Below are 26,776 nucleotides of genomic sequence, written 5' to 3' on the forward strand. Positions count from 1 at the left end.
CCAGAGAATAAAGCTTGGACCTGTTGTACCCAACATCTGCCTCCATTGTCTCTGTTACATCTCTGCGCGGTATAAAGAGGGACCACCCCCCCCAGCTCGGCCTACGACCCTACACGTTCATGACAATTTACTGAATCATCCGTGTATATACAAGAAACAATGCAAAACTCCAACAGGACCATGAAAATGAGACTTTCTCCTAAGTGCATGAGATGTTGTGCCGCGTCTTTGTGGGTTTATGTGGGTGTAGACCCAATTCTGTTGATCGCCCGAGCACCCTAGGCTGTGAACCTGCGGCCTACACACATCCCAATACTCAGCTCATTACGAGCCCAGGTCAATGCTGCAAACTGGTGATCGCAGTCTTAGCCCAAATCCTCAGGTGCTGTTATCTTGTGTGTTTGGCCCAGATAATGCTATGTACAAACATTGCATTAGTGATCTTGGTGGATGTGGGTACACAGGATCCACTGTTTAGCTCTCGCGGGTGTGTCACAGGCTGCAGACCACCGCACTGCATCAAGCTGCAGAAAGTCTCAGCAGTTTGCTTTGCAGACTTCTACCTGGGCCTTCTGACTCTATGACCCTGTGGCAACCTTCCCTCGGCTTTAGTTGACACACCTGAACTGGGTTGTATATAACTCCCAGCTAGCTGCTGGGAGATGCCGGTGATATTTCTATTTCCAATTCCCTGTTGAGGCTTGGAGCTATAGCAGTCAGCTATCTTCCTCTGTGGTGTTTGGAAGACGTCTGTGTTTCTCTCTGAGTCTACTCAAGGTAAGTGTTCCCTTTGTTTGTACATCCCATCTGTATTTAGTGGTAGTGGGGATCAACTAGAGCTCATCCTGTCCTTCTCTATGCAGGGCTTATCGTCAGGGTCAGGCAGAGATTAGGTTCCCGCTCAGCGATAGGTGAGGAACTACCCCCATCCCTAGTGTTTGGTTTCCTTCCCCTTATCCCTTCGTGTTGCACTTACTCTATTCTGCAGAGAAAGATTTCCAGTTTGTCAAGGAGCGCTTCCGGCTGATTCATTAATTACTCCGAATATTTAAAGGACTATCCAGTTTATTATTAGACATAAAAACACAACGTGTTTCGGCTATACATAAAATTAGCCTTCATCAGCTGAGCTGAGGGGGATGTTTATAGGAAACAAAGAGCACTCACTCACCAGCATCTGATGTGGTGGGTCGCAGCACGCGTACATAGAGGGGTCCCTCATATCAGCTCATACGTATATTGATATCTGGTGGATTTCTCTCCGTTTTGCTTCACACCGGACATAGGGGGAAAGTGTTCATTTCACAGATGGTCTCAGACCCTCATGAGGGGTTAGGGAGGGCAGAAGTGTAGGGGAGTGCGGAGGTGGGTGTGATGTGCACCTTGGGCTGGGAAAACACCTTTATCAATAGTATCACATGATATGGAGGAGGAGGCGGTCATCACTATGTAGAGGGCACTGCACCGGCTGGAAGCATTCTGGACCTCTCGTGTGATTATAACAGGTGACCGATATCTGGACATATTTGTTAGGCTCCTGTCACTCCACCTGGATTCTGCTGTGAAGGATATATATTATTGCCCAGGTAGAGTAGGGTTAATGCTATCTCCGGAGCAATAAGATCTCTGCATACTTCCCCTTTGTACCTTGGACAGAAGTTTTATAGGACTTGAAAATTTCTTATTTTCTTCACGTTTCCTGCAGTGTGAGATCTACAAGAAAGACGTTACTGACAACCACAGAAGATCTGGCTGCAAATACAGCAAAAAAGGACAACTCCTGAGTCCTCACTCTGACCACCGAGACAGACATGAAGTCCATAAAGGTCAGTGACCACAAGAATTAATGACCTAAAAAAGCAAAGCGGAACATCACAGACCTCACAAACGATCAGGGAGGAAAATGGGGAGCAACACAAGTAAAGGCAAAAAGAAAAGCTCACCATCTAATCCAAAAGAACAACCAAAGGCAAAGAATGAGGAAAAAGGTGAACAAACTCTACAATCAGAGAAACAAACTGAGAAGAAGGCGCCAAAAAGACCACCGCAACCACGAAAGTCACAAGGAGACCAGAAGCCACAGACTGACCCCAATACACCATCAGAGCAACAAACTGAGACGGAAGCACCGATAACAACACCTCTATCATCAAAGTCACAAGATGGCCAGAAGCCACAGACAGAACCGAATACACCATCAGAGCTACAAACTGAGACGGAAGCACCTATAGCATCACCTGTATCATCAAAGTCACAAGATGGCCAGAAGTCACAGACTGACCCCGATGCACCATCAGAGCTACAAACTGAGATGGAAGCGCCAATAGCATCACCTGTATCATCAAAGTCAAAAGATGGCCAGAAGTCACAGACTGACCCCGATGCACCATCAGAGCTACAAACTGAGACGGAAGCGCCAATAGCATCACCTGTATCATCAAAGTCAAAAGATGGCCAGAAGTCACAGACTGACCCCGATGCACCATCAGAGCTACAAACTGAGACGGAAGCGCCAATAGCATCACCTGTATCACCAAAGTCAAAAGATGGCCAGAAGCCACAGACAGACCCCAATACACCATCAGAGCTACAAACTGAGACGGAAGCGCCGATAACGACACCTCTATCATCAAAGTCACAAGATGGCCAGAAGCCACAGACAGACCCCAATACACCATCAGAGCAACAAACTGAGACGGAAGCACCGATAGCATCACCTGTATCAGCAAAGTCGCAAGATGGCCAGAAGCCACAGACAGAACCGAATACACCATCAGAGCAACAAACTGAGATGGAAGCGCCAATAACAACACCTCTATCATCAAAGTCACAACATGGCCAGAAGCCACAGACTGACCCCGATACACCATCAGAGCAACAAACTGAGAAGAAGGCGCCAATAAGACCACCTCGACCACTACATTCACAACAAGGCCAGAAGCCACAGAAAGAACCCAATACACCATCAGAGCTACAAACTGGGAAGTCTCAGGTGGACATAACTCCACTATCTGAGTCACCGCCAAAAGGAAACAGTGAAATAGATAAAACAACAACACAAGACCAAGAGAAGAAAGCGAAGCTTGGGTCAGGTCTAAGGTAGGTGTAAGAAGCTGCATTGTGAGGTCCTCCTGGCTTTTCGACATTTTTTTCAGTGTATCTACAAAATTTATTGATGTAATAGATCAGACAACCAGACTCAATAGCTAATAATATAAGGTTTGATGTAAGGTGTGCTGTCGGATCACATGTCATTATATCATATCAGTGATGTCATCACCGCGGATGGGGCTGACAACCTCATGTATACTGTACAGGCTGGTTGTCAGCCTAATGGAATATTCGTATTATATAGTGTGTGGATTTCATGTGCACTGTTAATGGAGCATGTAAGGAAATTACCTGACTATACTCTTACTGAAGTGTATAAGGAAGTTATTGGAGTTTTCTGAGTTACTTGCTCGTTATCGTGTTGGGCAATTCTCAGGTTGGACATTTCCTTAACGCTCCCAGTACAAAGTACAGTCCAGGATGAATTGGTTTATGTGAGTGCTGGAATGTCACATATGAGAGATACTGAGGCCACGTTCAGGTCGTTCTCCTGTATATTAGGGGGTTTATGTATATGGTCACATCCACGTGTAGCGGACATTATAAGGGTGGTGGTAATGATAGAGCCACAGAGAGCTGCCGTCCGGTCATGGGGCCATAGAAGTTCCTGGTGTAGCAGATATTTTAGTTGTTACTCCCAGTCCTCGGTCATCATCTGCCCAGTCTGGTGTCAGCTCCAGAGCTGCCGGGGCAGTAACCTCCTCAGTCTTTGCGCCTCGTCCTCCCGTCACCAATGATCACCCTTAAGTGTTACAGTTGGTATTAGCCAGATATGGTATGTACGGTGTCGGACTGAGGAGCACAGGGTCCAGCGGAGAACATCATATTTGGTGACCAGTAATATACAAATATATAGAAATAAGACATGACTAAGTCTGCGAGGAGGAGCAGGAGGAAAAGGAGGAGGAGCAGAAGGAGGAGAAGGAGGAGAAAGAGGAAAAGGAGGAGGAGGAGCAGTAGGAGGATGAGGAGGAGGGCAGCGCTGAGCACATTACGATGAAGCGTGTGATACTAAATATCAGAGATTTATTTCCGTTTTCTTATCACTATATGGACTACATTAGATTTCATGGACGACGTTGGAACAACAAGAGACGTAGTTGGGTAACCTCTTCCCGGCCGCCCACTGTAGACAAACGTCAGCAATTGCAGGGCTCTATTCAGTGCTGACGTTTGTTTATGGACAGCGGTCTTGCAGCGCTCAGGGCCCTCATAGTCCTGCAAGCAATGTGATTGCGGTGCAGAGCGGTTGATCTGACTGGTGACGTTGGATCAGGTCCCAATGATGTCAACCCTTTGCAATCTTCCAGATGCCGAGATCAATAGTGATCGCGACATTATGAAGATAATAAGAGAGCAAGCTCCTTCACTTACCTCTCTGGTGCCTCCTGTGACGTAATCATGGGGCAGCCGATGGTTGTCATGTTGACCTCCGTGTCTGCCAGGTATGGTGGCCTGTTAGACTTAGCACGCAGCTGAGTCATAGCAAACAAGTGTTACCACAATCATGAAGCACAATTTGTCCCGAAAAAAACATTCTCAGAATCACTGGGATCCGTTGAAGTGTTCCAGAGTTATGACCTTATAAAGGGACAGTGGTTAGAATGGTAAAAATTGGCCCGGACACTTAGGTGAAAACAGGCTGTGGCACGAAAGGGTTAATAAAATGGTGAAAGAGGACGGTGCAGGCCAGAGCTGTTTTATTTTTTTAATAAAGTATTTTAGTTTTTGTAACCCTTTATTGCAGCGTTAGTAATGGAGGTATCTGACAGACACCTGCTGGAGCTTATCATTGCCGGAGCTTAGCGTCGGCCGCCGTTGTTTTATCTCCTCAAAATTGACCCCCCTTACTATTAACTAATTGCTTAATGCACCGGGGTGTTTGGAAGGAGTAGTTACCCCCAGAAACAGACGTCTAATGTGATAGCTTGTGCCGGGAGCGGCTGCAGCCATTATTTTTAGATTAGGAAGTAATTGGCATCTAAGGACCTTCCCTTCCCGAGAGGACCTCTGACTGGTGGTGGCTTTGTATTAAGGGGTTATCAAAATCTACGGGGACACAAAAACTAATGTAACACATCTAACCAGGGGCTCAAGAAGGCACAAATTCCCTGTTTCAATTCTAAAGACACAGAAATTGTGCCAGTATAGCGGATCCAGACGGCTCGATTCTGCATCAATGGAGAGTGACATACTGCCTAGACATTATTCGACCTCAGGTATTTTTGCTATGGGACCACAAACCACCAATCACTGATATCACTGCAATGGTGCTTTACTAGATCTGTGGAACATTTGTTGCCACCTTCATTGAGCAAAGCATTCCCAGAGGAACACAGCAGGAATAAAGCAACATAGTGGGTCTCATAGTATGTAATGGCACAGTATGACAATGGCATGCCAATAAGGCAGCACCAGTTACCACCATAATTCAAAGCTGACCCATAGTACACATACTAATCAGTAGGTATCTCAGTCCTAGGGTCTAGGTGGCATCAGTCCTTTTTCTTGGGTAGAGGGGGGGAACCATTTTCAACCCTTTTATAAGTGTGAGACTGATGGCGCTGCTCACACGATCTAATTTCTCCATGATGGGTGTGCTTCACTCTTAGAGCGGTGATCTTCTCAGTGGAGGAGGACGATGATATGAAGAGTCTGGTAAATTGGACGAGAAACATCATCCCTGACTGCCAGCTCATCAATCCAACTGCCATCGAAGACTGGAAATCGGTGGTGGAGGACGCCGCCATAGTCATAGTCTACACCACTTCATCCTGTTATGCAAAATTCATAGAGAAGATGGGAGAGTACATGGCTCACTGGAAAGGTTGGTACTAGGACAAAAGGAAGTGAAAGATGTAGATTGATCGATAATTCTGTGTTTCTTTCCTCTCTTTCTGCCGTTCATCTTGTCCAGGATATGAGAAACCAATTGTGGTGATCGGGGACATCCGAACATCAGAGAATGAGGTGAGATCAGAGTGGGATGGTGGACGCTGTCCTCAGTGTGAACTACACTTATTCACAAAGACAGAGCAGCAGTGGATTCGCCAAGACCCCCGGCTGCAGGAGACATCAAAGAAGATACGGGACATCAGGGACATTGTACGTAGAGGTGAGTGAAGGACATCACTGTATGGGGAGAAATGGAGAGGCCCTGTTGTTGGCTTCCATTTCCCTTCGTGATGTGATGCTGACTGCGGTGAGGAGTCCTAGCCGTGAAGCTCGGACCTGGAAATGGTGGCATCTTATATTTCTCACTTTTCTTTCTTCTCATTGACCGTTATTTGACACTGTCCATGGCCCATCTTATACATGGCTGACGTTCCTCTCTCACTTTCTCTAATTTCCAGATTACCAGAAGGAGATAACTTTAAAGGGAAAACAGAAGATCCATGTGAAGCTTGTTTCTATGTCAGACATCCACAAGAACCAGAAAAAAGTATGTTTATTGCACATTATATATCCTGTATATGTTACCTACTGCGCTCAATGCCAAGCAGCGGCTGCAAAAGCAAAAGCAATGCTAAGGTGCAAGAAATCCTGGAAACCGAAACATAATTGAAATGACGTAAGGGGTACACGTGATTCATGTGGACCTTTCTTGCCAATCTCCCATCTACTCCTTAGTTTCTTAGAAAGATTATCTCTTAACCGATAACCTCCCCCTTTTTCACAGAAAACACAAGACACCAAATGAATTAAATGGCCACAGCAGCCTTTTATTAAACATAAATTGCAAACAGTTTAACAATAACCTCCCAGGAGGGATGGTCCTCGGAGCCCAAAATATCTCAACTGCAGATATGTCAATTCCACTTTGGCCTCCAGGATTAGTTTTACCCCCAGCCGCTATGCACCAGCTCGGAGGCAAATAGTAACCAAACCCGGACAAATCCAACCACGTAACAAGCCCCTTAATCATCCCAATCCAAGGGATTAATTGTCCCATCCACTTAAAATCACACAGGGGGAGTCCAGGACCCTTTGAGATCCCCCCCTCCAGTCCGCCATTCCCTAATTCCACCAACTTCGAGGACCTCCCCCCACGCCCCACTGCTGTGACAGATTATACATGACATGCGTACATTTCTGAACCACAGACCACTTTACCAACAAAAAAGGAGGGTGGGAGCTTCTTAGTGTCGCAGGGATCCACGTGGAATGGCTGCCCCTGCAATATGGCTGATCCCCTATGTAGTGCCCCTGTATCCCACCTCTGACCCCTTCTACTCCCATAATCTAACACCCTTACAACACCCTTGCTCTTATATTAACCCCGAACACCTCATAAACCCATAATGCTCCCTATATTCTCACGTTAACCCTGTCATGACAGCCTCCCTTGAAGGCCAGGGGCCCCGTACGGCCTCCCTAGACCTGCAACTGTAGATAGTGCCGTGTGGTATTATGTATGTGTGGAGACTGCTCCATCAGCCAGGGAAGGATTCTTTATAGTAATAGTAGTTACGCTATAATGTAGGTGTAAGTTATATGTATAAGTGTGAAGCTATGGCATAATTGTTGACTGTAACACTAATGCCGGTGCCCCTGCATGGTTCTCCTTTCTCCTCCATGCAGGGATGCCAACATACTCACCAATAAGCTGTGCAGTGAGCTCCCCGTCTTCTGCTTCCTGGTCCTGTGCATGCCACAAGACTTCCCCCCGTTGCACCTAGTGCGATTGCATGCTCCTCTGTTTTCAAAGGGTCAGCATGTGCACTTGGTAAAATGCCCCCAGCTAATTGCTGGGAGGCATTTTGTATAAAGGTCGCCCTCTCCAATAGGCAGGTGCCTAAGCAACATTGTATCGTATCATTAGTGAGATGGTGTGCTACTAGTGAGTTGTTAGATCCCAGTCCCTAAACCCGTGGTACTTGTATGGTCAGGTCCTAAACCTAAACCCCTGGTCCTTGTGCGGCCAGGTCCAGAACCTGAACCTGAACCCGTGGTACTTGTATGGCCAGGTCCTGAATCTGAACTTTTGGCCAGGTCCTGAATCTTAACCCCTAGTCCTTGTGCGGCCAGGTCCTGAACCTGAATCTGAACCAGTGGTACTTGTATGGCCAGGTCCTGAATCTGAACGTTTGGCCAGGTCCTGAATCTTAACCCCTGGTGTTTGTGTGGCCAGGTCCTGAACCTGAACCGCTGTTCCAAGGATGGCCAGGTTCTGAATCTTAACCCCTAGTCTTTGTGCGGCCAGGTCCTGAACCTAAACCCCTCATCCTTGTGAGGCCAGATCCTGAACCTAAACCCCCAGTCCATGTATGGCCAGGTACTGAATTTTAACCCCTGGTCCTTGTGTGGCCAGGTCCTGAACCAAAGTCCTGGTCTGTGTGTGGCCAGTGCCGTATCTGTAACTCTGTGTCAGTATCCATTCTTCCCGAGGATGCAAAACTTGTGTAGTCTGAACAGACCCCTGGGGTCAGTAGCTACAGTATCAGTATCTGCCCAGGACTGGTACCTCGCGACTACCTGCAGCCCAGTCTGACTCAACCATTAGGAGCTCCAGTGAACAGTAGCCGCATAGCTATGCCCCTTTCCGGGTAAGCCCAGATCATGGCACAGTGGGTCCACGAACCACGTGTGCCACCTGTGTGCGTGACATGGATGACTGTGACATAGCCGTATCAGGGCGAGTGTAATGGATGTGAAGTAATACAAGATTCTGCAGCTGGGAGGCATGTAGTAAGTAATGTAATAAGTCATCTAAATTATAAACCCCACAGTGCAGCAAAATAATAAGGGGGAATCAGACACAAATAAATCCATCCCCCAATAAAGCTGCCTAATGTGGGAGTAGAGCAATCGTATCTCTTCGGTTAGGCAGGGATCAAATTAACAGAAATTAAAGGAAGCTGAATTTCATGCTCCCTATTTGGACATTCCGGTTCCACGATTGAAGTTCATGGATCCAGTAGACCTCCCTTCTTCTCAAGGTTAGATGCCACCCTTCCCCTCGGTGCGGCTATGCCACTTTCTCAATCACCTGAGATTTCAGCTGTGAAATGCTGTGGTCCACAGTGGCAGGTGTCCGGGTCCAGTCGAATCTTCCCAGTTACTGAAAGGTTCATCTTTTTGCCCATCCTATAAATTCAGTATCGTTGATTTTGAGATGAATCGCCAGAGATTCTATAAAATGTTCATTTATAAACATATCCGGATCCATCCAGTGAGAGATGAGTCGGGGTAACAAGATCTTCACTGATCTCCCTCTCACTTAGGCCTTGGAAAAGTAACTGTAGACCCTCAGAGGAGCATCGGCCCCAGAACCCATCATATAGGTTGTGTCTCAGGAATTCAGGATATGACACAGAAGATTATATGGTAACACCAATATTTCTTCTATTTACCAACAAGCACTTACTGATTATAGGATGTGTGGGGTCTGGAAGGGTCTGCTTTCCTCAGTGAGGTAAATGTGTCTACAGCTTCTCCATGGTGGGTTCTGTTTGTTCGATCTAACATTTTATTTCTCCATTAGGAAAGCAAGAAACAAACTCAAAGGAAAGGAGATGTCAATGACAACCGAAACCGAGACCTCCCCCATAAGGAGTCATGCTGGCTGGAGACGTTGCTGAGAGATGATGAGAACATGGATTTTAAGTTCTGCCACATCTCAGAGATTAAAAACTTCTCACCCACAGAGAAGGAGACCATCCTCATGTGCATCCTGCAGTTCACCAAGGAAGCCTTCCAGAAGATTATTATCGAGAATAAGAATTCAGATCAACAATATATCAAGAAGCTGAAAGGTAAAGACTGTGCCCCATAACTGCCCCCAGACCTCAGAAAGACGACACCTCCAAAAGATGGGCCCCATCACAGTGATAGCCGCAGACTACAGGCCGTATAAAGGTGTCAGAAGCTCCCCTACGTCACCGGACTTCTGTGTGTCCCACACCATCACTGACCTGTAGGCAGGGTTCTCCCATAAGTCGTAGCCTAGACATAGAGGCCATTATGGTATCAGCCGGGTCCCCCCGTACTTCTCCATGGGGCAGAGGATTGATCATGGCTGTCTGTAGTACTGTACGTTATGGTGTATGGTATGCCAAAAATTAGACCGTAGATTATGACTCGCCCCCAGAGGCCATGGGGAACTCGGTGCCGGGCCCGTTGCTTTCAATGGGAGATGTCACAGAGGCAGTGACCCGGTCCGTGGCCTCAGGCTGTCAATGTAAAAGGGGTAAAGTGATGGGGATAAAGTTATTAAGATGATTCGTGATGCCACCTGTGGTTTCTGCTCAGTTTGACCAGCGCTGCAGGGTTGCTTCTCTGGGACAGATGGTGTGGTGCAGCAATGATGTTGAAGCTCCCCACAGGTGGAGCTGTAGTCCCAGGGCAGTAGTAATAGGTGTTGAGGTGGATGGTGCAGTGTTAGGCACAGAGATGTAGCAGTGCTGAGTGGGTTGGCGCGGGAAGAAGGCAATGAGACAGCTGAGTGCAGTTCCAGTTCTTTTACTCACGTTCTTGGCACAGACAGGTGCTCGCTTCAATGCTGCGGTCTCCAGATCAGGAGGTCAGCCACCTCCCAGGCAGATGGAATCAACCTTTCCAGCTCTCCCTTTCGTGTGCCTGTTCTGAACGTCTCCTCACTAGCGCTCAAACTGAAGTACTTGTAGTTGTGTATTAAACTCAAGTTCCTCCTCTCAGATGTTGCTTAGAACTCTACTCGCATGACAAGCGACTGTAGCCTGCTTCGGGGACCCCATCCGTCATGTCCCAGCTCACGCTTAGGTTGTCACCGTGTCTTCGATTCTTTTGTGGGAATAGAGTGGTCACAGCTCCTAATCCTCCGGTGTCTGCTGCTGGAACATTAGTTTCACAAACAGCCTCGGGGACCGGACCCCGGCCATGCGCTCCAAACTTGAGGAAGGGCTCTGCTCTGACCCTAGTCCTTAGTTCTCTTCTCCTTACGTTCCGCACTAATCTTTCTTGCTTCTGAAGAATCAGGCTTTCTATTGCTCTTTCCTGTGCCAGCAGCTCCAGGTCACTGAAGTCTGCTGCAGCACCTCCCTTCACTCCAACCTTCTCTGGGGATCTTCTCTCACAGACTGACTACTTCCTAACATTCTCCTGCTCTCTTGTGCAGTCTAAGCTCCACCCACCTCCCAGCACTCTTCGTGTTCCAAGCAGGGAGCCATAAAGGTTGCTCTGCTACACTACTAGTGTTTGTTCTGGGTGTGAGTGGTGGAGTCTGGTCAGGTTTAACAATCTTACCTGGGAAGAGGGATACTACACCTCAGGAGGAGGTGCAGTACCTCTGTGGCGACTGATCCCTCAGGGGTGCCACATTCCCCCTCCGTTAACTGCAGCACGTCCGCAGGCTGTAAACAAATGAGAATTAAGATGTTACCAGAACATACAAAATTTTCTTTTTAGATTAACAATGTAAAAATAGCTTCTCTTAAGGAGAGGACTAAAGCTTGAACGTTGCATAACGAGTTTACTGAATACCTATAATTTAACATTTCACCTATTTTAAAGTGCTATTGGCAGTAACTGTAGCCTAGAAGTTCACTGACAGATCAGGTATTACTATCTTTACTTCAACATATTTTCTTTTGCCATTCACATTTCCACATTCTGCTGTTACTCCTACTCTTCTAGAACTATAGGTGACAACCGCTGACTCCTAGTTCATCACCCAGATTCAAATTTTTATTCAAAATTTCACATTTTTATTAAAGATTACTTCTAGACTACTTTCTGCAAAACATCTACTTCTAATACTGCAGCTAAACATTGCCATAAACATTTCTATAAGGCAGAATATAAAGTGCTTTATTTTAAAACAGTAAGGATTCTTGAATAGCAGACACAGTCCCAGCCTGATGTCTTGCAATGTCCCTTTTGCTGGTGGAGGACTCGCCCAAAACCTCCAACGGTGGTCCTGGGTGGGCTGCAGGACTTACTGGTCTTGACTTTCAGACTCAGGATTCGGCCACACCCGCGAGTCTTGATTCTGATCTGAGGTAGTTCTTGTTTGAAGAAAGGTTTGTGTAAAACCAAGAGAGAGCACCTTAAGAGGCGCAAACTATATACAGCAAAGTTTTTGGATCACTCCAAGTTCATGATCACTCAGTCTCTGTATCAGAGCAAATTAATGCCAAACTGAGGCAAGAAAAACAGCAAGAAAAGCAAACAATGAGGGCACAACGGTACCCATACCCTCCTGGGTAACAGTTCAGTTACTGGTAAATGTTCTAGTGATGGTCCCCTCCTGGGGTGGTGGAAGCAAGTTTCTTCTGTTTCCAGGGAAGACTTTCAGGATGTCCGCTACCTGGTGGCATCACATATGGTCCACAGGCCTCCTTTTGGGCTTGTGTAATGGCTGCCTGTGCTGGTGGAGTAACAGTCTGTCGTCGCTTGCATGGTGAAATGCGGGGGATGACAAATCTCTGGTAGGGGAAAGCCGTGATGCATTGGAACACCCCCCAGCAGTTTAGGTTCCTCTGCTGAGATCAGAAGCCGCCGAATGGGACATGTCGGCTCCAACTTTGCTCTTTTCAGCAGGGACTTCTTCCAGTTCTCCATTGCGGTCAGCCTAGCATCTTGGAATTGGTAACACAACTCCTCCATTGGTTCCATGAGGAGAACCGGCCTGTTGCACGCAGTGGTTAATGGAGCTGGTGCTGGATCAGGGTCTGCTGAGGCCTCTGGTGGGACCTGCGCAGCCGTGCCAGGTCCAGGCAGGAACACAGTCTCTGCTTCACATTCAGCTCCCAGGTCCTCAGATAACTCCTCCTGGCAGGCAGTGCCCAGCGGCGGTAGCAGGGTGGAGGTGGTGACAGGCGCTGCCGATGGTATCGCAGCAGCCGCGGGTTCCATAGTTGCTGCCTGGGGGAGAACTGGTGCAGTGGCGGCAGGTACCGGTGGTGTAGGTACCATCTCTGCAGGTCCCTCCTGGGTGCGCTGCCGATCCAAGGTCCACAGAGCCTCCTGCTTCAGCCGCAGACTGCGGTTCAGCATTTGGATTTCCTCTTCCAACTGCTGACGGTCCATCACAGAAGCAGGATTGGAGCCTTCAACTGGAGCGCCGGGGAAGGCAAGCTCCTCTTCCTCGCGCTCTTCAGGCCTCCGTCCTTCCTCCATCATGGTGTCCTGGCGTTCTCGCTTCTCCCTGGGCTCTCTTCCCGCCTCACAGCTCTTCTCCTCCTTCCTGGGGCGGCGCCTCCTTCCTCTTCCTCCATACCAAGCCAGTATATGAACCCCTCTGGGGGTGGGCTATGTTGCTGTTGCATAGAAGTTCAGGCAGGGGAGGCCCAGGACAGTTTTCGCTCTTTTCTTAGGGCCACCCATATTGTCACGCCATTCTTCACCGCGCCGGCGGCCATTTTGAGAGTCCATTTTACAGTCTATCATTTTGGATATTTTGCACATTTTCAACAATTTTAAGTCCAATAAATCTTCAACACACAGGACCCGGTGGTAGCGGGCTTCGCCATCCTGTTCGTGACGCTAAAATTGACTCGTTCCCAGAGGCCGTGGGGTACTTGGTGCCGGGCCCGTTCATTTCAATGGGAGATGTCACAGTGGCGGTGACCCGGCCCGTGGCCTCGGGCGGTCAATGTAAAAGGGGTAGAGTGATGGGGATAAAGTTTTTGTGATGATTTGTGATGCCACCTGTGGTTTCTGCTCAGTTTGACCAGTGCTGCAGGGTTGCTTCTCTGGGACAGATGGTGTGGTGCAGCAAAGATGTTGAAGCTCTCCACAGGTGGAGCTGTAGTCCCAGGGCAGTAGCAATAGGTGTTGAGGTGGATGGTGCAGTGTTAGGCACAGAGATGTAGCAGTGCTGAGTGGGTTGGCATGGGAAGAAGGCAATGAGACAGATGAATGCAGTTCCAGTTCTTTTACTCACGTTTTTAGCACAGACAGGTGCCCGCTTCAATGCCGCGGTCTCCAGATCAGGGGCTCAGCCAACTCCCAGGCAGATGGAATTAACCTTTCCAGCTCTCCCTTTCGTGTGCCTGTTCTGAACGTCTCCTCACTAGCGCTCAAACTGAAGTACTTGTAGTTGTGTGTTAATCTCAAGTTCCTCCTCTCAGATGTTGCTTAGAACTCTACTCGTAGGACAAGTGACTGTAGCCTGCTTCGGCGACTCCATCCGTCATGTCCCGGCTCACACATAGGTTGTCACCGTGTCTTTGAGTCTTTTGTGGGAATAGAGTGGTCACAGCTCCTAATCCTCCGGTGTCTGCTGCTGGAACATTAGTTTCACAAACAGCCTCGGGGACCGGACCCCGGCCATGCGCTTCAAACTTCAGGAAGGGCTCTGCTCTGACCCTAGTCCTTAGTTCTCTTCTCCTTACGTTCCGCACTAATCTTTCTTCCTTCTGAAGAATCAGGCTTTCTATTGCTCTTTCCTGTGCCAGTAGCTCCAGGTCACAGGAGTCTGCTGCAGCACTTCCTTCACTCCATCCCTCTCTTGGGATCTTCTCTCACAGACTGACTACTTACTAACATTCTCTGCTCTCATGTGCAGTCTAAGCTCCACCCACCTCCCAGCACTCTTCGTGTTCCAAGCAGGGAGCCATGAAGGGTGCTCTGCTGCACTTCTGTGTTTGTGCTGGGTGTGAGTGGTGGAGTCTGGTCAGGTGTTCCATCTTACCTGGGGAGTGGGATACTACACCTCAGGAGGAGGTGCAGTACCTCTGTGGCAACTGAACCCTCAGGGGCGCCACATTTATACCAAAGTTTATACTGTAGATTATACCGTAGATTTAAGTATACTAAAGACATGTAACGCCATGCTAATGGAGATCTAGAATGAATGTGACGTATATTGCAATAATAGGGACAAGTGTATACAGTGTGACAGTAACATTATATCATGGCACATAAGACGACTCACAATCATTATATATAATAATCAATAAGTAAATAACAATAAATGTAAATAATATTAATAATGTTGCTACTTTGTATTCGTTACGGACTTTCGTTTTTGGTTTCCCTCCCCGTCTTCTGTATACGGTCACTGTTGATGTTTCTATTACCTGCAGGACAGAAAAATCTGACAGTGGTTGTAGTAGTTGACGATCTGGATGATGAGAGTTCGGAGAAAGTTCTTAAAGCCAACTATGAGAAGTCCAAGTACAAAGATTTGGGGCCGCTGTTCCTGTTCAGGCGGGAGGAGCAGCGGCCGGAGTATCTGGGTTACGTCTCAGCAGAAGCGACGGCCGAGGAGAAATGGTGCAAATTCATGGAATCGATTAAGATGAGAGCGAATGTGCACAAGAGCTGCGACACATCTGATGCCACCAACCCACCCACAGGTAACGGCTGCTGTCCCCCACACCCGGGGGTGCCCTGTCCTCAGTTGTATCTCACAGGCCGGGCTCAGTATCACGACCACTGTCCCCCACTCCAGGGTGTCACCCCCTGTCCTCCGCTGTATCTCACAGACCGGGCTCAGTATCACGACCACTGTCCCCACACCCAGGTGTCACCCCCTGTCCTCCGCTGTATCTCACAGACCGGGCTCAGTATCACGACCACTGTCCCCACACCCAGGTGTCACCCCCTGTCCTCCGCTGTATCTCACAGACCGGGCTCAGTGTCACGGCCGCTGTCCCCCACTCCCGGGTGTCACCCCCTGTCCTCGGCTGTATCTCACAGGCTGGGCTCAGTGTCACAGACGCTGTCCCCACTCCCGGGTGTCACCCCCTGTCCTCGGCTGTATCTCAGAGGCCGGGCTCAGTGTCACGGCCCGCTGTCCCCACTCCCGGGTGTCACCCCCTGTCCTCGGCTGTATCTCACAGGCTGGGCTCAGTGTCACAGACGCTGTCCCCACTCCCGGGTGTCACCCCCTGTCCTCGGCTGTATCTCAGAGGCCGGGCTCAGTGTCACGGCCGCTGTCCCCCACTCCCGGGTGTCACCCCCTGTCCTCGGCTGTATCTCACAGGCTGGGCTCAGTGTCACAGACGCTGTCCCCACTCCCGGGTGTCACCCCCTGTCCTCGGCTGTATCTCAGAGGCCGGGCTCAGTGTCACGGCCCGCTGTCCCCACTCCCGGTGTCACCCCCTGTCCTCGGCTGTATCTCACAGGCCGGGCTCAGTGTCACAGACGCTGTCCCCACTCCCGGGTGTCACCCCCTGTCCTCGGCTGTATCTCACAGGCCGGGCTCAGTGTCACAGACGCTGTCCCCACTCCCGGGTGTCACCCCCTGTCCTCGGCTGTATCTCACAGGCCGGGCTCAGTGTCACGGCCGCTGTCCCCCACTCCCGGTGTCACCCCCTGTCCTCGGCTGTATCTCACAGGCCGGGCTCAGTGTCACGGCCCGCTGTCCCCACTCCCGGTGTCACCCCCTGTCCTCGGCTGTATCTCACAGGCTGGGCTCAGTGTCACAGACGCTGTCCCCACTCCCGGGTGTCACCCCCTGTCCACGGCTGTATCTCACAGGCCGGGCTCAGTGTCACGGCCGCTGTCCCCCACTCCCGGTGTCACCCCCTGTCCTCGGCTGTATCTCACAGGCTGGGTTCAGTGTCACAGACGCTGTCCCCACTCCCGGGTGTCACCCCCTGTCCTCGGCTGTATCTCACAGGCTGGGCTCAGTGTCACGGCCGCTGTCCCCCACTCCCGGGTGTCACCCCCTGTCCTCGGCTGTATCTCACAGGCTGGGCTCAGTGTCACGGCCGCTGTCCCCACTCCCGGGTGTCACCCCCTGACCTCGGCTGTATCTCACAGGCCGGACTCAGTGTCTTTGCTTTATGTATATTAAAACAAATGAGACATATTGCAAATAATTCTGACTAATTCCGTTTTGTGTCTACAGCTCTTATTCTAACCAATGCGTCTCCATGGCGACACAAAAACTAGAGGCCTGATCCTGCCGTCATGTGTTACGTGTTCTGCCTCCTCATCTGTGGGTTATCAGAGATGAGAAGGGAGAAGTAACACACGACTGCAGAATATGAACTGGCACCTGGCGACACAGGAGCTGTGTACACAAAACGGTAGAAGACTTTTACTGAGGACTAATTCATAGCGCCCAATCATCTAAAAATCAGCGGGACTGTCCTAATTGGAGGGTTCGGTCCCACGGTCCATTTTGTCCCGACTTCCTCTTACTCATCTTCATCGCTCTGTATCTCCTCCTCAGCGGTGGGGCCGCATCTCTCCTCTGTACACACTTCTATTAATTATATAATGAATCCTTGTGATCTGGTATCCCTGGGGATTGAACCCACGACCTGTATCACTGCAGATTATACTGATACATAGAGCTACATATGTACATAGCAGTGTATTTCTATGTCCCTGTATTCTAAGTGTGAGGAAAAACAGATTTTTTTTTTACTACAAAAATACTTAAAAATAATGAAAACCAATTACAAGAATGATATTTTTACTGCGTTTTTTAAAATGATTATAAAGATCACAAATCAGCAAATAACAGAAATATTTATGTCCCTGTAGTCGTAGCGATGCGCACAACACAAAAAATGGCACAACTGAGTTTTTTTTCTCTCCGTGAAACCCATAAAAATGTAACACTGAGGCCGTGTTCACACGTGCCATAAAGGCTGCACTTTTTCCAGACAAGAACAATCTCTGATTATTGTGTTTACTGCATTCTGGTGATCATCGTCAGTCACGTGTCAGGAACATGGGGTCTGCACACATCGTCGGGGGGGTCACTTACTTAGTTAATGTTAGGCATCGGGTTCCTGTTGCTGCACAGCGGGAATCCCGAGCCTTGCTTCCAGCGGTCTCCCATTCCTCTCCAGCTGCAGAGGAGCTTGCTCAGCAGGCTCGTCGGTCCCGGCGCTCTGCCCAGACCAGCTCCATGGGTTTGCTTACTGCTGCCACCTCTGGCACAGTTACGGCAATGCAGGCTGCTCAGCAGCGAGATTCTCCAGGGACTAAGTCCCCATGTTGGGCCACTGAGCATGCCCGTGGAGTGATCTCCCATTGGAGATCAAAGGTCACGTGCTCAGGTCCTGCTCGTGTTCGGATTGACCCATCTGAGAAGCCAGGAAGGTCCCGGACGCTCACGACTATAAAAGGTTTGCATGGCCACTCGCCCATGCGCTAGGATAGACTGTATTTTCAGACTATGAGGAGTGAGTGATGAATGCACGTATGAATGTCTCTGGTGACTGACTCATTAAGAAACCCCTACCCTTGGCACGCATGTGTTGTGCAGCCTAGCCTGCTAGCGCCCAGGCTTAGGTAGGTCAGAGTTTGAGTCAGGCATTAGTCCTCACCAGTGACTCGGCACGCCTCAGTGCAAGTGCTCCACACTCCATAGCCAGCGTCTATAGCGGCGCTCGTGGCAGCGACACCGCGCGCTCAGTGGGCCTAGAGGGACTCTAACCCCATGTCCTTGGGGTAGAGGTCTGTGGCCGTACACTGTGCGCTCTTTGGCCGGGCTCTGTGAGCTAAACAGGCTCCGGCATCCACGTTCAGCGGCTGTGCGGCTCTGTGAATTAACAGAGTTCTCTCCTATTCACATTGGGTGACGTAACCCACGTGTGACTGTTTTCACGCCGCTCTATTCTTCCGCCATTGTCTAGCAGCAGTGTACCACCTCTGCCCGGTGGACCCCAGGCTGCGAACGCACCTACTACTACTTTATAATTTGGTGCGTTCCGCCAGCCCTAACAGTTACATGGCGCAGTGTGATGTCATTAATAAAATGGTAATGTTTTATCTTTGTGTTCAGCAGATAATAAAAAAGACTCAAGAACTCCAGGGGTGAGAACCGTCTGATATTTTATCTATCTATCTACTTTATCTATCTATGTATCTATCTATCTATCTATCTATCTATCTATCTATAATCTATCTATCTATTTATCTATCCCTCCCCACTGACTGACTGTCTATCTATCTATCTATCTATCTATCTATCTATCTATCTGTCTGTCTGTCTGTCTGTCTGTCTATCTATAATCTATCTATCTATAATCTATCTATCTATTTATCTATCCCTCCCCACTGACTGCATTCACCTCTACCATGGCTTACCCTGGGTCCTCAGCACTGTGCCCCCTCTTCCCCTCTCTGCACTACCCTATCCCTCCCCACTGGCTGCATTCACCTCTACCATGGCTTACCCTGGGTCCGTAGCACTGTGCCCCCTCTTCCCCTCTCTGTAGTACCCTATCCCTCCCCACTGGCTGCAGTCACCTCTACCATGGCTTACCCTGGGTCCTCAGCACTGTGCCTCCTCTTCCCCTCTCTGTAGTACCCTATCCCTCCCCACTGGCTGCATTTACCTCTACCATGGCTTACCCTGGGTCCGCAGCACTGTGCCCCCTCTTCCCCTCTCTGTAGTACCCTGTCCCTCCCCACTGGCTGCATTCACCTCTACCATGGCTTACCCTGGGTCCTCAGCACTGTGCCTCCTCTTCCCCTCTCTGTAGTACCCTATCCCTCCCCACTGGCTGCAGTCACCTCTACCATGGCTTACCCTGGGTCCTCAGCACTGTGCCTCCTCTTCCCCTCTCTGTAGTACCCTATCCCTCCCCACTGGCTGCAGTCACCTCTACCATGGCTTATCCTGGGTCATCAGCACCGTGCCCCCTCTTCCCCTCTCTGTAGTACTCTGTTCATCCCCACTGGCGCTGCATTCACCTCTACCATGGCTTACCCTGGGTCCGCAGCACTGCGCCCCCTCTTCCCCTCTCTGTAGTACTCTGTTCCTCCCCACTGGCGCTGCATTCACCTCTACCATGGCTTACCCTGGGTCCTCAGCACTGTGCCTCCTCTTCCCCTCTCTGTAGTACCCTATCCCTCCCCACTGGCTGCAGTCACCTCTACCATGGCTTACCCTGGGTCCTCAGCACCGTGCCTCCTCTTCCTCTCTCTGTAGTACCCTATCCCTCCCCACTGGCTGCATTCACCTCTACCATGGCTTACCCTGGGTCCTCAGCACTGTGCCCCCTCTTCCCCTCTCTGTAGTACCCTGTCACTCCCCACTGGCTGCATTCACCTCTACCATGGCTTACCCTGGGTCCGCAGCACTGTGCCTCCTCTTCCCCTCTCTGTAGTACCCTATCCCTCCCCACTGGCTGCATTCACCTCTACCATGGCTTACCCTGGGTCCGCAGCACTGTGCCCCCTCTTCCCCTCTCTGTAGTACCCTATCCCTCCCCACTCTCTGCAGTCACCTCTACCATGGCTTACCCTGGGTCCGCAGCACTGTGCCCCCTCTTCCCCTCTCTGCAGTACCCTATCCCTCCCCACTGGCTGCATTCACCTCTACCATGGCTTACCCTGGGTCCTCAGCACTGTGCCTCCTCTTCCCCTCTCTGTAGTACCCTATCCCTCCCCACTGTCTGCAGTCACCTCTACCATGGCTTACCCTGGGTCCTCAGCACTGTGCCTCCTCTTCCCCTCTCTGTAGTACCCTGTCCCTCCCCACTGGCTGCAGTCACCTCTACCATGGCTTACCCTGGGTCCTCAGCACCGTGCCCCCTCTTCCCCTCTCTGTAGTACTCTGTTCCTCCCCACTGGCACTGCATTCACCTCTACCATGGCTTAACCTGGGTTCACAGCACTGTGCCCCCTCTTCCCCTCTCTGTAGTACTCTGTTCCTCCCCACTGGCGCTGCATTCACCTCTACCATGGCTTACCCTGGGTCCGCAGCACTGTGCCTCCTCTTCCCCTCTCTGCAGTACCCTGTCCCTCCCCACTGGCTGCAGTCTCCTCTACCATGGCTTACCCTGGGTCCTCAGCACCGTGCCTCCTCTTCCCCTCTCTGTAGTACCCTATCCCTCCCCACTGGCTGCATTCACCTCTACCATGGCTTACCCTGGGTCCTCAGCACTGTGCCCCCTCTTCCCCTCTCTGTAGTACCCTGTCCCTCCCCACTGGCTGCATTCACCTCTACCATGGCTTACCCTGGGTCCTCAGCACTGTGCCTCCTCTTCCCCTCTCTGTAGTACCCTATCCCTCCCCACTGGCTGCAGTCACCTCTACCATGGCTTACCCTGGGTCCTCAGCACTGTGCCTCCTCTTCCCCTCTCTGTAGTACCCTGTCCCTCCCCACTGGCTGCAGTCACCTCTACCATGGCTTACCCTGGGTCCTCAGCACCGTGCCCCCTCTTCCCCTCTCTATAGTACTCTGTTCCTCTCCACTGGCTGCATTCACCTCTACCATGGATTAACTTGGGTTCACAGCACTGTGCCCCCTCTTCCCCTCTCTGTAGTACTCTGTTCCTCCCCACTGGCGCTGCATTCACCTCTACCATGGCTTACCCTGGGTCCGCAGCACTGTGCCTCCTCTTCCCCTCTCTGCAGTACCCTGTCCCTCCCCACTGGCAGCAGTCTCCTCTACCATGGCTTACCCTGGGTTCTCAGCACTGTGCCCCCTCTTCCCCTCTCCTCATTAGCAGCAGACCTGTTCCCTTTCCTACATCCCCCACATATTTCAGATGGAGCTGATGGTGGAGTATAGGGCCGGTTGTCCAGGCTGCCTCTTCCCCCGCTGTCCCTTTCATCTCCCGCAGGGTGAAGGACCTTTGGTCTTGTGACTGTGATGGCACCTTGGTCCTTCTCATCTTCTAACATTGGAAACTGCTGATAATGGAGGTCTGGACACTGGGCATGTTGATCACATATCACCAGTAGTCACCCATTGTTTTTGTTTCTTTCAGAACCTCGGGATTGTTGGGATTTTCTCTCGATCTTCTATCACTGATTACTCCTGGATAGAGAAGGAGCTCACGTCTCCAGATCTGAGTCCGGTGGTCTCCGGGGTCAGACCCTTTTATATATCAAATAACCAAACTGGGAAGTTTTATGAAGAACTAGGCCTCTGTTCCTTCGGGTTCCTGTATCACACCAAGAACAGGGGCAGGGTGAATGTGACCAACGTGACGGACTCCCTGTACGACGAGGAGCTGGAGGCCATGAGGCTTATTCTCAGTAAGTGGCAGCAATGACTACAGGGGAAGTCATCACAGGCACATCTGGTATATACTGAGTGCTCACAATGTCCCACATCTTATGTCCTCAGAGAGGGAAAATGTCATCGTGGTGATCGATGATCTGAATCACCGCAGCTTAAAGGAAAAACGGCGGATTCTAGAAACTCAGCCGGACATTGATGAAAACGCCTTCGACCTGCTGCTGTTCACCGAGCAAGATAAGAAAGATGGTGTACACATAGTAAGACTGAGGCGGGCGATTTTATCACTGGCTGCTGGGAAGAAGACAGAAGGTATGTGTGTGTATATACTGTGTATGTGTGTATACTGTATATATGTGAGTGTATACTGTGTCTGTGTGTACTGTGTATGTATGTATACTCTCTTTACATAGATACATATATGTGTGTATATACCGTATGAACTGTGTATGTGTGTACTGTGTATGTGTGCGTACTGTGTATGTGTGTACTGTGCATGTGTGTGTGTACTATGTATGTGTGTACTGTGTATGTGTGCGTACTGTGTATGTGCGTACTGTGTATGTGTGTGTACTGTGTATGTGTGTGTACTGTGCATGTGTGTGTACTGTGTATGTGTGTACTGTGCATGTGTGTGTGTACTGTGTATGTGTGTGTGTACTGTGTATGTGTGTGTAAGTGTATGTGTGTGTACTATGTATGTGCGTACTGTGTATGTGTGTGTACTGTGTATGTGTGTTTGTACTGTGTATGTGTGCATACTGTCTGTGTATATATAGATAGATGTGTATGTGTGTACTGTGTATGTGTGTATACTATCTGTGTATATTGTGAGACAGTGACCGGCATTATTGTGAATGGCCGGTATGTGTCACAGAGGCAGAGGTCCTCTGCACTGTAAACCTGGAATGTTTCCCTGGGACCTGTAGTTCCACGAGCCTTGCTTCGTTTATGTGGGCTGTGCTAGCAGGTTAGCCGGAGAATTGGGTGGACCTGGCTAACCACACACCTCCCATCAATGGCTGTGTTTCATGGGATATAATGAGACTGTTGTTTGGTCACATGGTCTCTGTGTTGGAAGGTCTTGGAAGAGAACAGGTTTCCTGGAGAGCACATGGAGGAGTCATGTGCCTGCAGAGTCTGTGACGGCTATCTGTGTTGGGGAAAGCTACCGTCCTTCTGAGGGTCTGGAACTGACGGGTTTGAGCTTGTCGAGCAAGCCATAGTACAGGTCAGTGATCCCAGTAAGGCAGCTTCCCTGGAAGTCAGGACTGACAAGAAGTCAGCGTGTGGAGCAGAGTTCCTGGAAGGTAACCTCGGACAAGGGGGTTGTAGAAAAGGCAGATGGGTGTAATTGCTATTGGAACAGACTGGTGGTCGCAACATGTTTGTTGATGTAATGAAATGGACTGTACTTTATGCGGGTTTATGCTGTGTCTAAATAAACCGCATGGACTGTTTAAGTGGAAAATCGTTCCTGTGTGCCTTAATCACTCTGCCAAGTGAGCGTCCCCCAACACATTCAGTGAGCGCTATCTCACAATATATAGATAGATATGTGTATATGTACTGTGTATGTGTGTGTACTGTGTATGTGTGTACTGTGTATGTGTGTGCTGTGTATGTGTGTGTTTACTCTGTATGTGTATGTACTGTGTATGTGTGTACTGTGCATGTGTGTGTGTACTATGTATGTGTGTGCTGTGTATGTGTGTGTGTACTGTGTATATGTGTGTGTACTGTTTATGTGTTTATGTGTGTGTACTGTGTGTGTGTGTACTGTGTATGTGTGTACTGTGTATGTGTGTGTGTACTGTGCATGTGTGTGTACTGTGTATGTGTTTATACTGTCTGTGTATATACAGTATATATATATATATGTGTATTTACTATGTACCCTGTCTCTGTATATATAGATATACACTACCGTTCAAAAGGTTAGGGTCACTTAGAAATTTCCTTATTTTTTAAAGAAAAGCACAGTTTTTTCCACTGAAGCTAACATGAAATGATTCAGAAATACACTCTATCCATTGTTAATGTGGTAAATGACTATTCTAGCCGCAAACGTCTGGTGTGTAATGCAATATGTTCATAGGTGTACAGAGGCCCATTTCCAACAACCATCACTCCAGTGTTCTTATGGTACTTTGTGTTTGCTAACTGTGTAAGAAGGCTAATGGATGGTTAGAACACCCTTGAAAACCCTTGTACAAGTATGTTAGCACAGCTGAAAACAGTTTGGCTGAATAGAGAAGCTAGAAACCTGACCTTCCTTTGAGCTAGTTGAGAATCTGGAGCATGACATTTGTTGATCCATTAAACTCTCAAAATGGCCAGAAAAAAAGAACTTTCATGTGAAACTCGACATTCTATTCCTGTTCTTAGAAATGAAGGCTATTCCATGCGAGATGTTGCCAAGAAACTGAAGATTTCCTACAATGGTGTGTACTACTCCCTTCAGAGGAGAGCACAAACAGGCTCTAACCAGAGTAGAAAGAGATGTGGGAGGCCCCGCTGCACAACTGAGCAACAAGACAAGTACATTAGAGTCTGTAGTTTGAGAAATTGACGCCTCGCAGGTCCTCAACTGGCAGCTTCATTAAATAGTACACGCAAAACGCCAGTGTCAATGTCTACAGTGAAGAGGCGACTCCTGGATGCTGGACTTCAGGGCAGAGTGGCAAAGAAAAAGCCATATCTGAGACTGGCTAATAAAAGCAAAAGATTCATATGGGCAAAAGAACATAGACATTGGACAAAGGAAGATTGAAGAAAAGTGTTATGGACAGGCATATCCAAGTTTGAGGTGTTTGGATCACACAGAAGAACACTTGTGAGCCGCAGAACAGCTGAAAAGATGCTGGAAGAGTGCCTGACGCCATCTGTCAAGCATGGTGGAGGTAATGTGATGGTCTGGGGTTGCTGTGGTGCTGGTAAAGTGGAAGATTGGTAGAAGGTAAAAGGGATTTTGAATAAGGAAGGCTATCACTCCATTTTGCATCGCCATGTCATACCCTGTGGACAGCGCTTGATTGGAGCCAATTTCACCCTACACCAGGACAATGACCCAAAGCACACCTCCAAATTATACAAGAACTATTTAGGGAAGAAGCCGGCAGCTGGTATTCTATCTGTAATGGAGCGGCCAGCGCAGTCACCAGATCTCAGCCCCATTGAGCTGTTGTGGGAGCAGCTTGACCGTATGGTACGCAAAAAGTGCCCATCAAGCCAAACTGACATGTGGGAGGGGCTTCTGGAAGCATGGGGTGAAATTTCTCCAGATACCCCAGAAAATGAACTGCTAGAATGCCAAAGGTCTGCAATGCTGGAATTGCTGCACAGGAGCATTCTGTGACGAAAGCAAAGTTTGAAGGAGAAAATTAATATTTCAAATAAAAATCTTTTTTTCGAACCTCGCCAATGTCTGGACGAGATTTTACATTCATTTGGCAACTCATGATTAATAAAAGTCTGAGTTTTCATGGAAAATGCAAAATTGTCTGGGTGACCCCAAACTTTGGAACGGTAGTGTATGTATATATATATATATGTGTGTATATACTGTGTATACTGTCTGTGTATATATAAATATATATGTGTATATCAGTATACAGTATATATTTGTGTGTATGGAAGTTAGTATATACCTTATATGAGTATATACAGTATATGGAGCTGCTGCAGCCGGTGAGCGATCAGGTGATTATGGAAGTCCAGTGCATTGATTAGTATGCAGATCATCATGTCACCCCATCACTAGTAATCTGGTAATCTTGTGATCTCATCGTATGATTGGGTGGAGGGATATTCAGTGATGTGACTTCTATTTTGTGTGGCCAACATGATAACTCCAGCCCGGCTCCCATATGTCGGGGTTATTTAGCAGTATCGTAATTATCTTCCGCGCAACATGGCCCTTTAGCTTCTCCTAGACTCCGGGGCCCCGGGACACCTGCCCTCCGGTACCCACCAAGACTATTCCACCAGGGACATTTCACGTATCTACGACCTACAACCAATGTAAGAACAGTTGTCATATGGACGGCGTCCAGGTCATAACTGTGACCCTGCACGGTGTGACAATGATCATCTCTATCATGGACACTGACCACCATACTGTAACAGTGGAGCAGGGGGCACCTGGCCGGGGTTCAGTCCCTACCCCAAAACTTGTCCCCGTTTACTGCAGTATAAACAATGAGGCAGATTCCTGATAGAGGCCACCGTACATCCACGACCCACCACGTCTACATCCCTGCAGACTCTTCCCTACATCTGGGGGTCAGTATCTGTCAGAGGAGGCTCGTCATCGGCGTCACACTCCTGACTCATGTTTTCTGTTCTACAGACACAAGCAATTCACATAAAGATCAGCCTGAAATTAAGGAAAAGAACACCGACGATCAAGACGATCAAAGTAACGATGATGAGACGGCGTCAATGTGTTCCTCTCTGTAACCCAACACAAAGGACGGGTAAAGTGTAGATTCAGCGACTTCATATCCTGATGGACAAGATCTGGATCTGGTTATTAGTTATTCTACAAAGAATAAAAAAGAATCAAAAGAAAATATTCTAACTTTATATATTGATCAATGATTGACATCAGAAATTGGACAAAATGTAAAACAAAGAAAACACAACACAACACACATAACCAACAAAACACACGCTACAGTCAGAAAACCAGCACAGCTTGACACACATTGGCACCTAAATCACCAAAATGTTCGTCATTGCAAGGGACACAAGGAAATCCAATGTAATGAAAGAAAGTGCAACACAATACACACAAAG

The 26,776-nt window shown here is 48.9% G+C and overlaps 1 protein-coding gene across 4 annotated transcripts; it reads left to right on the forward strand.

Moving 5' to 3' along the window:
* Positions 1 to 1,457: 1,457 nt before the first annotated feature.
* LOC141073432 (uncharacterized) lies at positions 1,458 to 26,550 on the forward strand. Of its 4 annotated transcripts, none has more exons than XM_073560627.1 (11): positions 1,476 to 1,586; positions 1,706 to 3,099; positions 5,724 to 5,938; positions 6,029 to 6,226; positions 6,465 to 6,553; positions 9,596 to 9,866; positions 15,120 to 15,392; positions 18,785 to 18,816; positions 21,723 to 21,993; positions 22,085 to 22,288; positions 26,328 to 26,550. In XM_073560627.1, exons 2-11 carry the CDS (start codon positions 1,904 to 1,906, stop codon positions 26,435 to 26,437), a joined length of 2,859 nt encoding a protein of 952 aa, XP_073416728.1. In that variant the 5' UTR covers positions 1,476 to 1,586; positions 1,706 to 1,903; the 3' UTR covers positions 26,438 to 26,550. The 4 variants fall into 4 exon arrangements, with proteins under 4 accessions (XP_073416727.1, XP_073416731.1, XP_073416728.1 ...); XM_073560628.1 differs by having other exon boundaries at positions 1,489 to 1,505; XM_073560626.1 differs by having other exon boundaries at positions 1,458 to 3,099.
* Positions 26,551 to 26,776: the final 226 nt, after the last annotated feature.

Source organism: Dendrobates tinctorius, unplaced genomic scaffold (genome assembly GCF_039654945.1).
Source record: "Dendrobates tinctorius isolate UK_male_01 unplaced genomic scaffold, ASM3965494v1 ptg000301l, whole genome shotgun sequence".
Lineage (NCBI taxonomy): Eukaryota > Metazoa > Chordata > Amphibia > Anura > Dendrobatidae > Dendrobates > Dendrobates tinctorius.

What these genes read in the sequence shown, in the direction of transcription:
- LOC141073432 (XM_073560626.1), top strand. Translation starts at nt 1,904, where the DNA reads ATGGGGAGCAACACAAGTAAAGGCAAAAAGAAAAGCTCACCATCTAAT. An exon ending in CAGGGACATTGTACGTAGAG is followed by an intron (nt 6,227 to 6,464) that starts GTGAGTGAAGGA and finishes TCTAATTTCCAG; the next exon opens with ATTACCAGAAGGAGATAACT. An exon ending in TCCACAAGAACCAGAAAAAA is followed by an intron (nt 6,554 to 9,595) that starts GTATGTTTATTG and finishes TTTCTCCATTAG; the next exon opens with GAAAGCAAGAAACAAACTCA.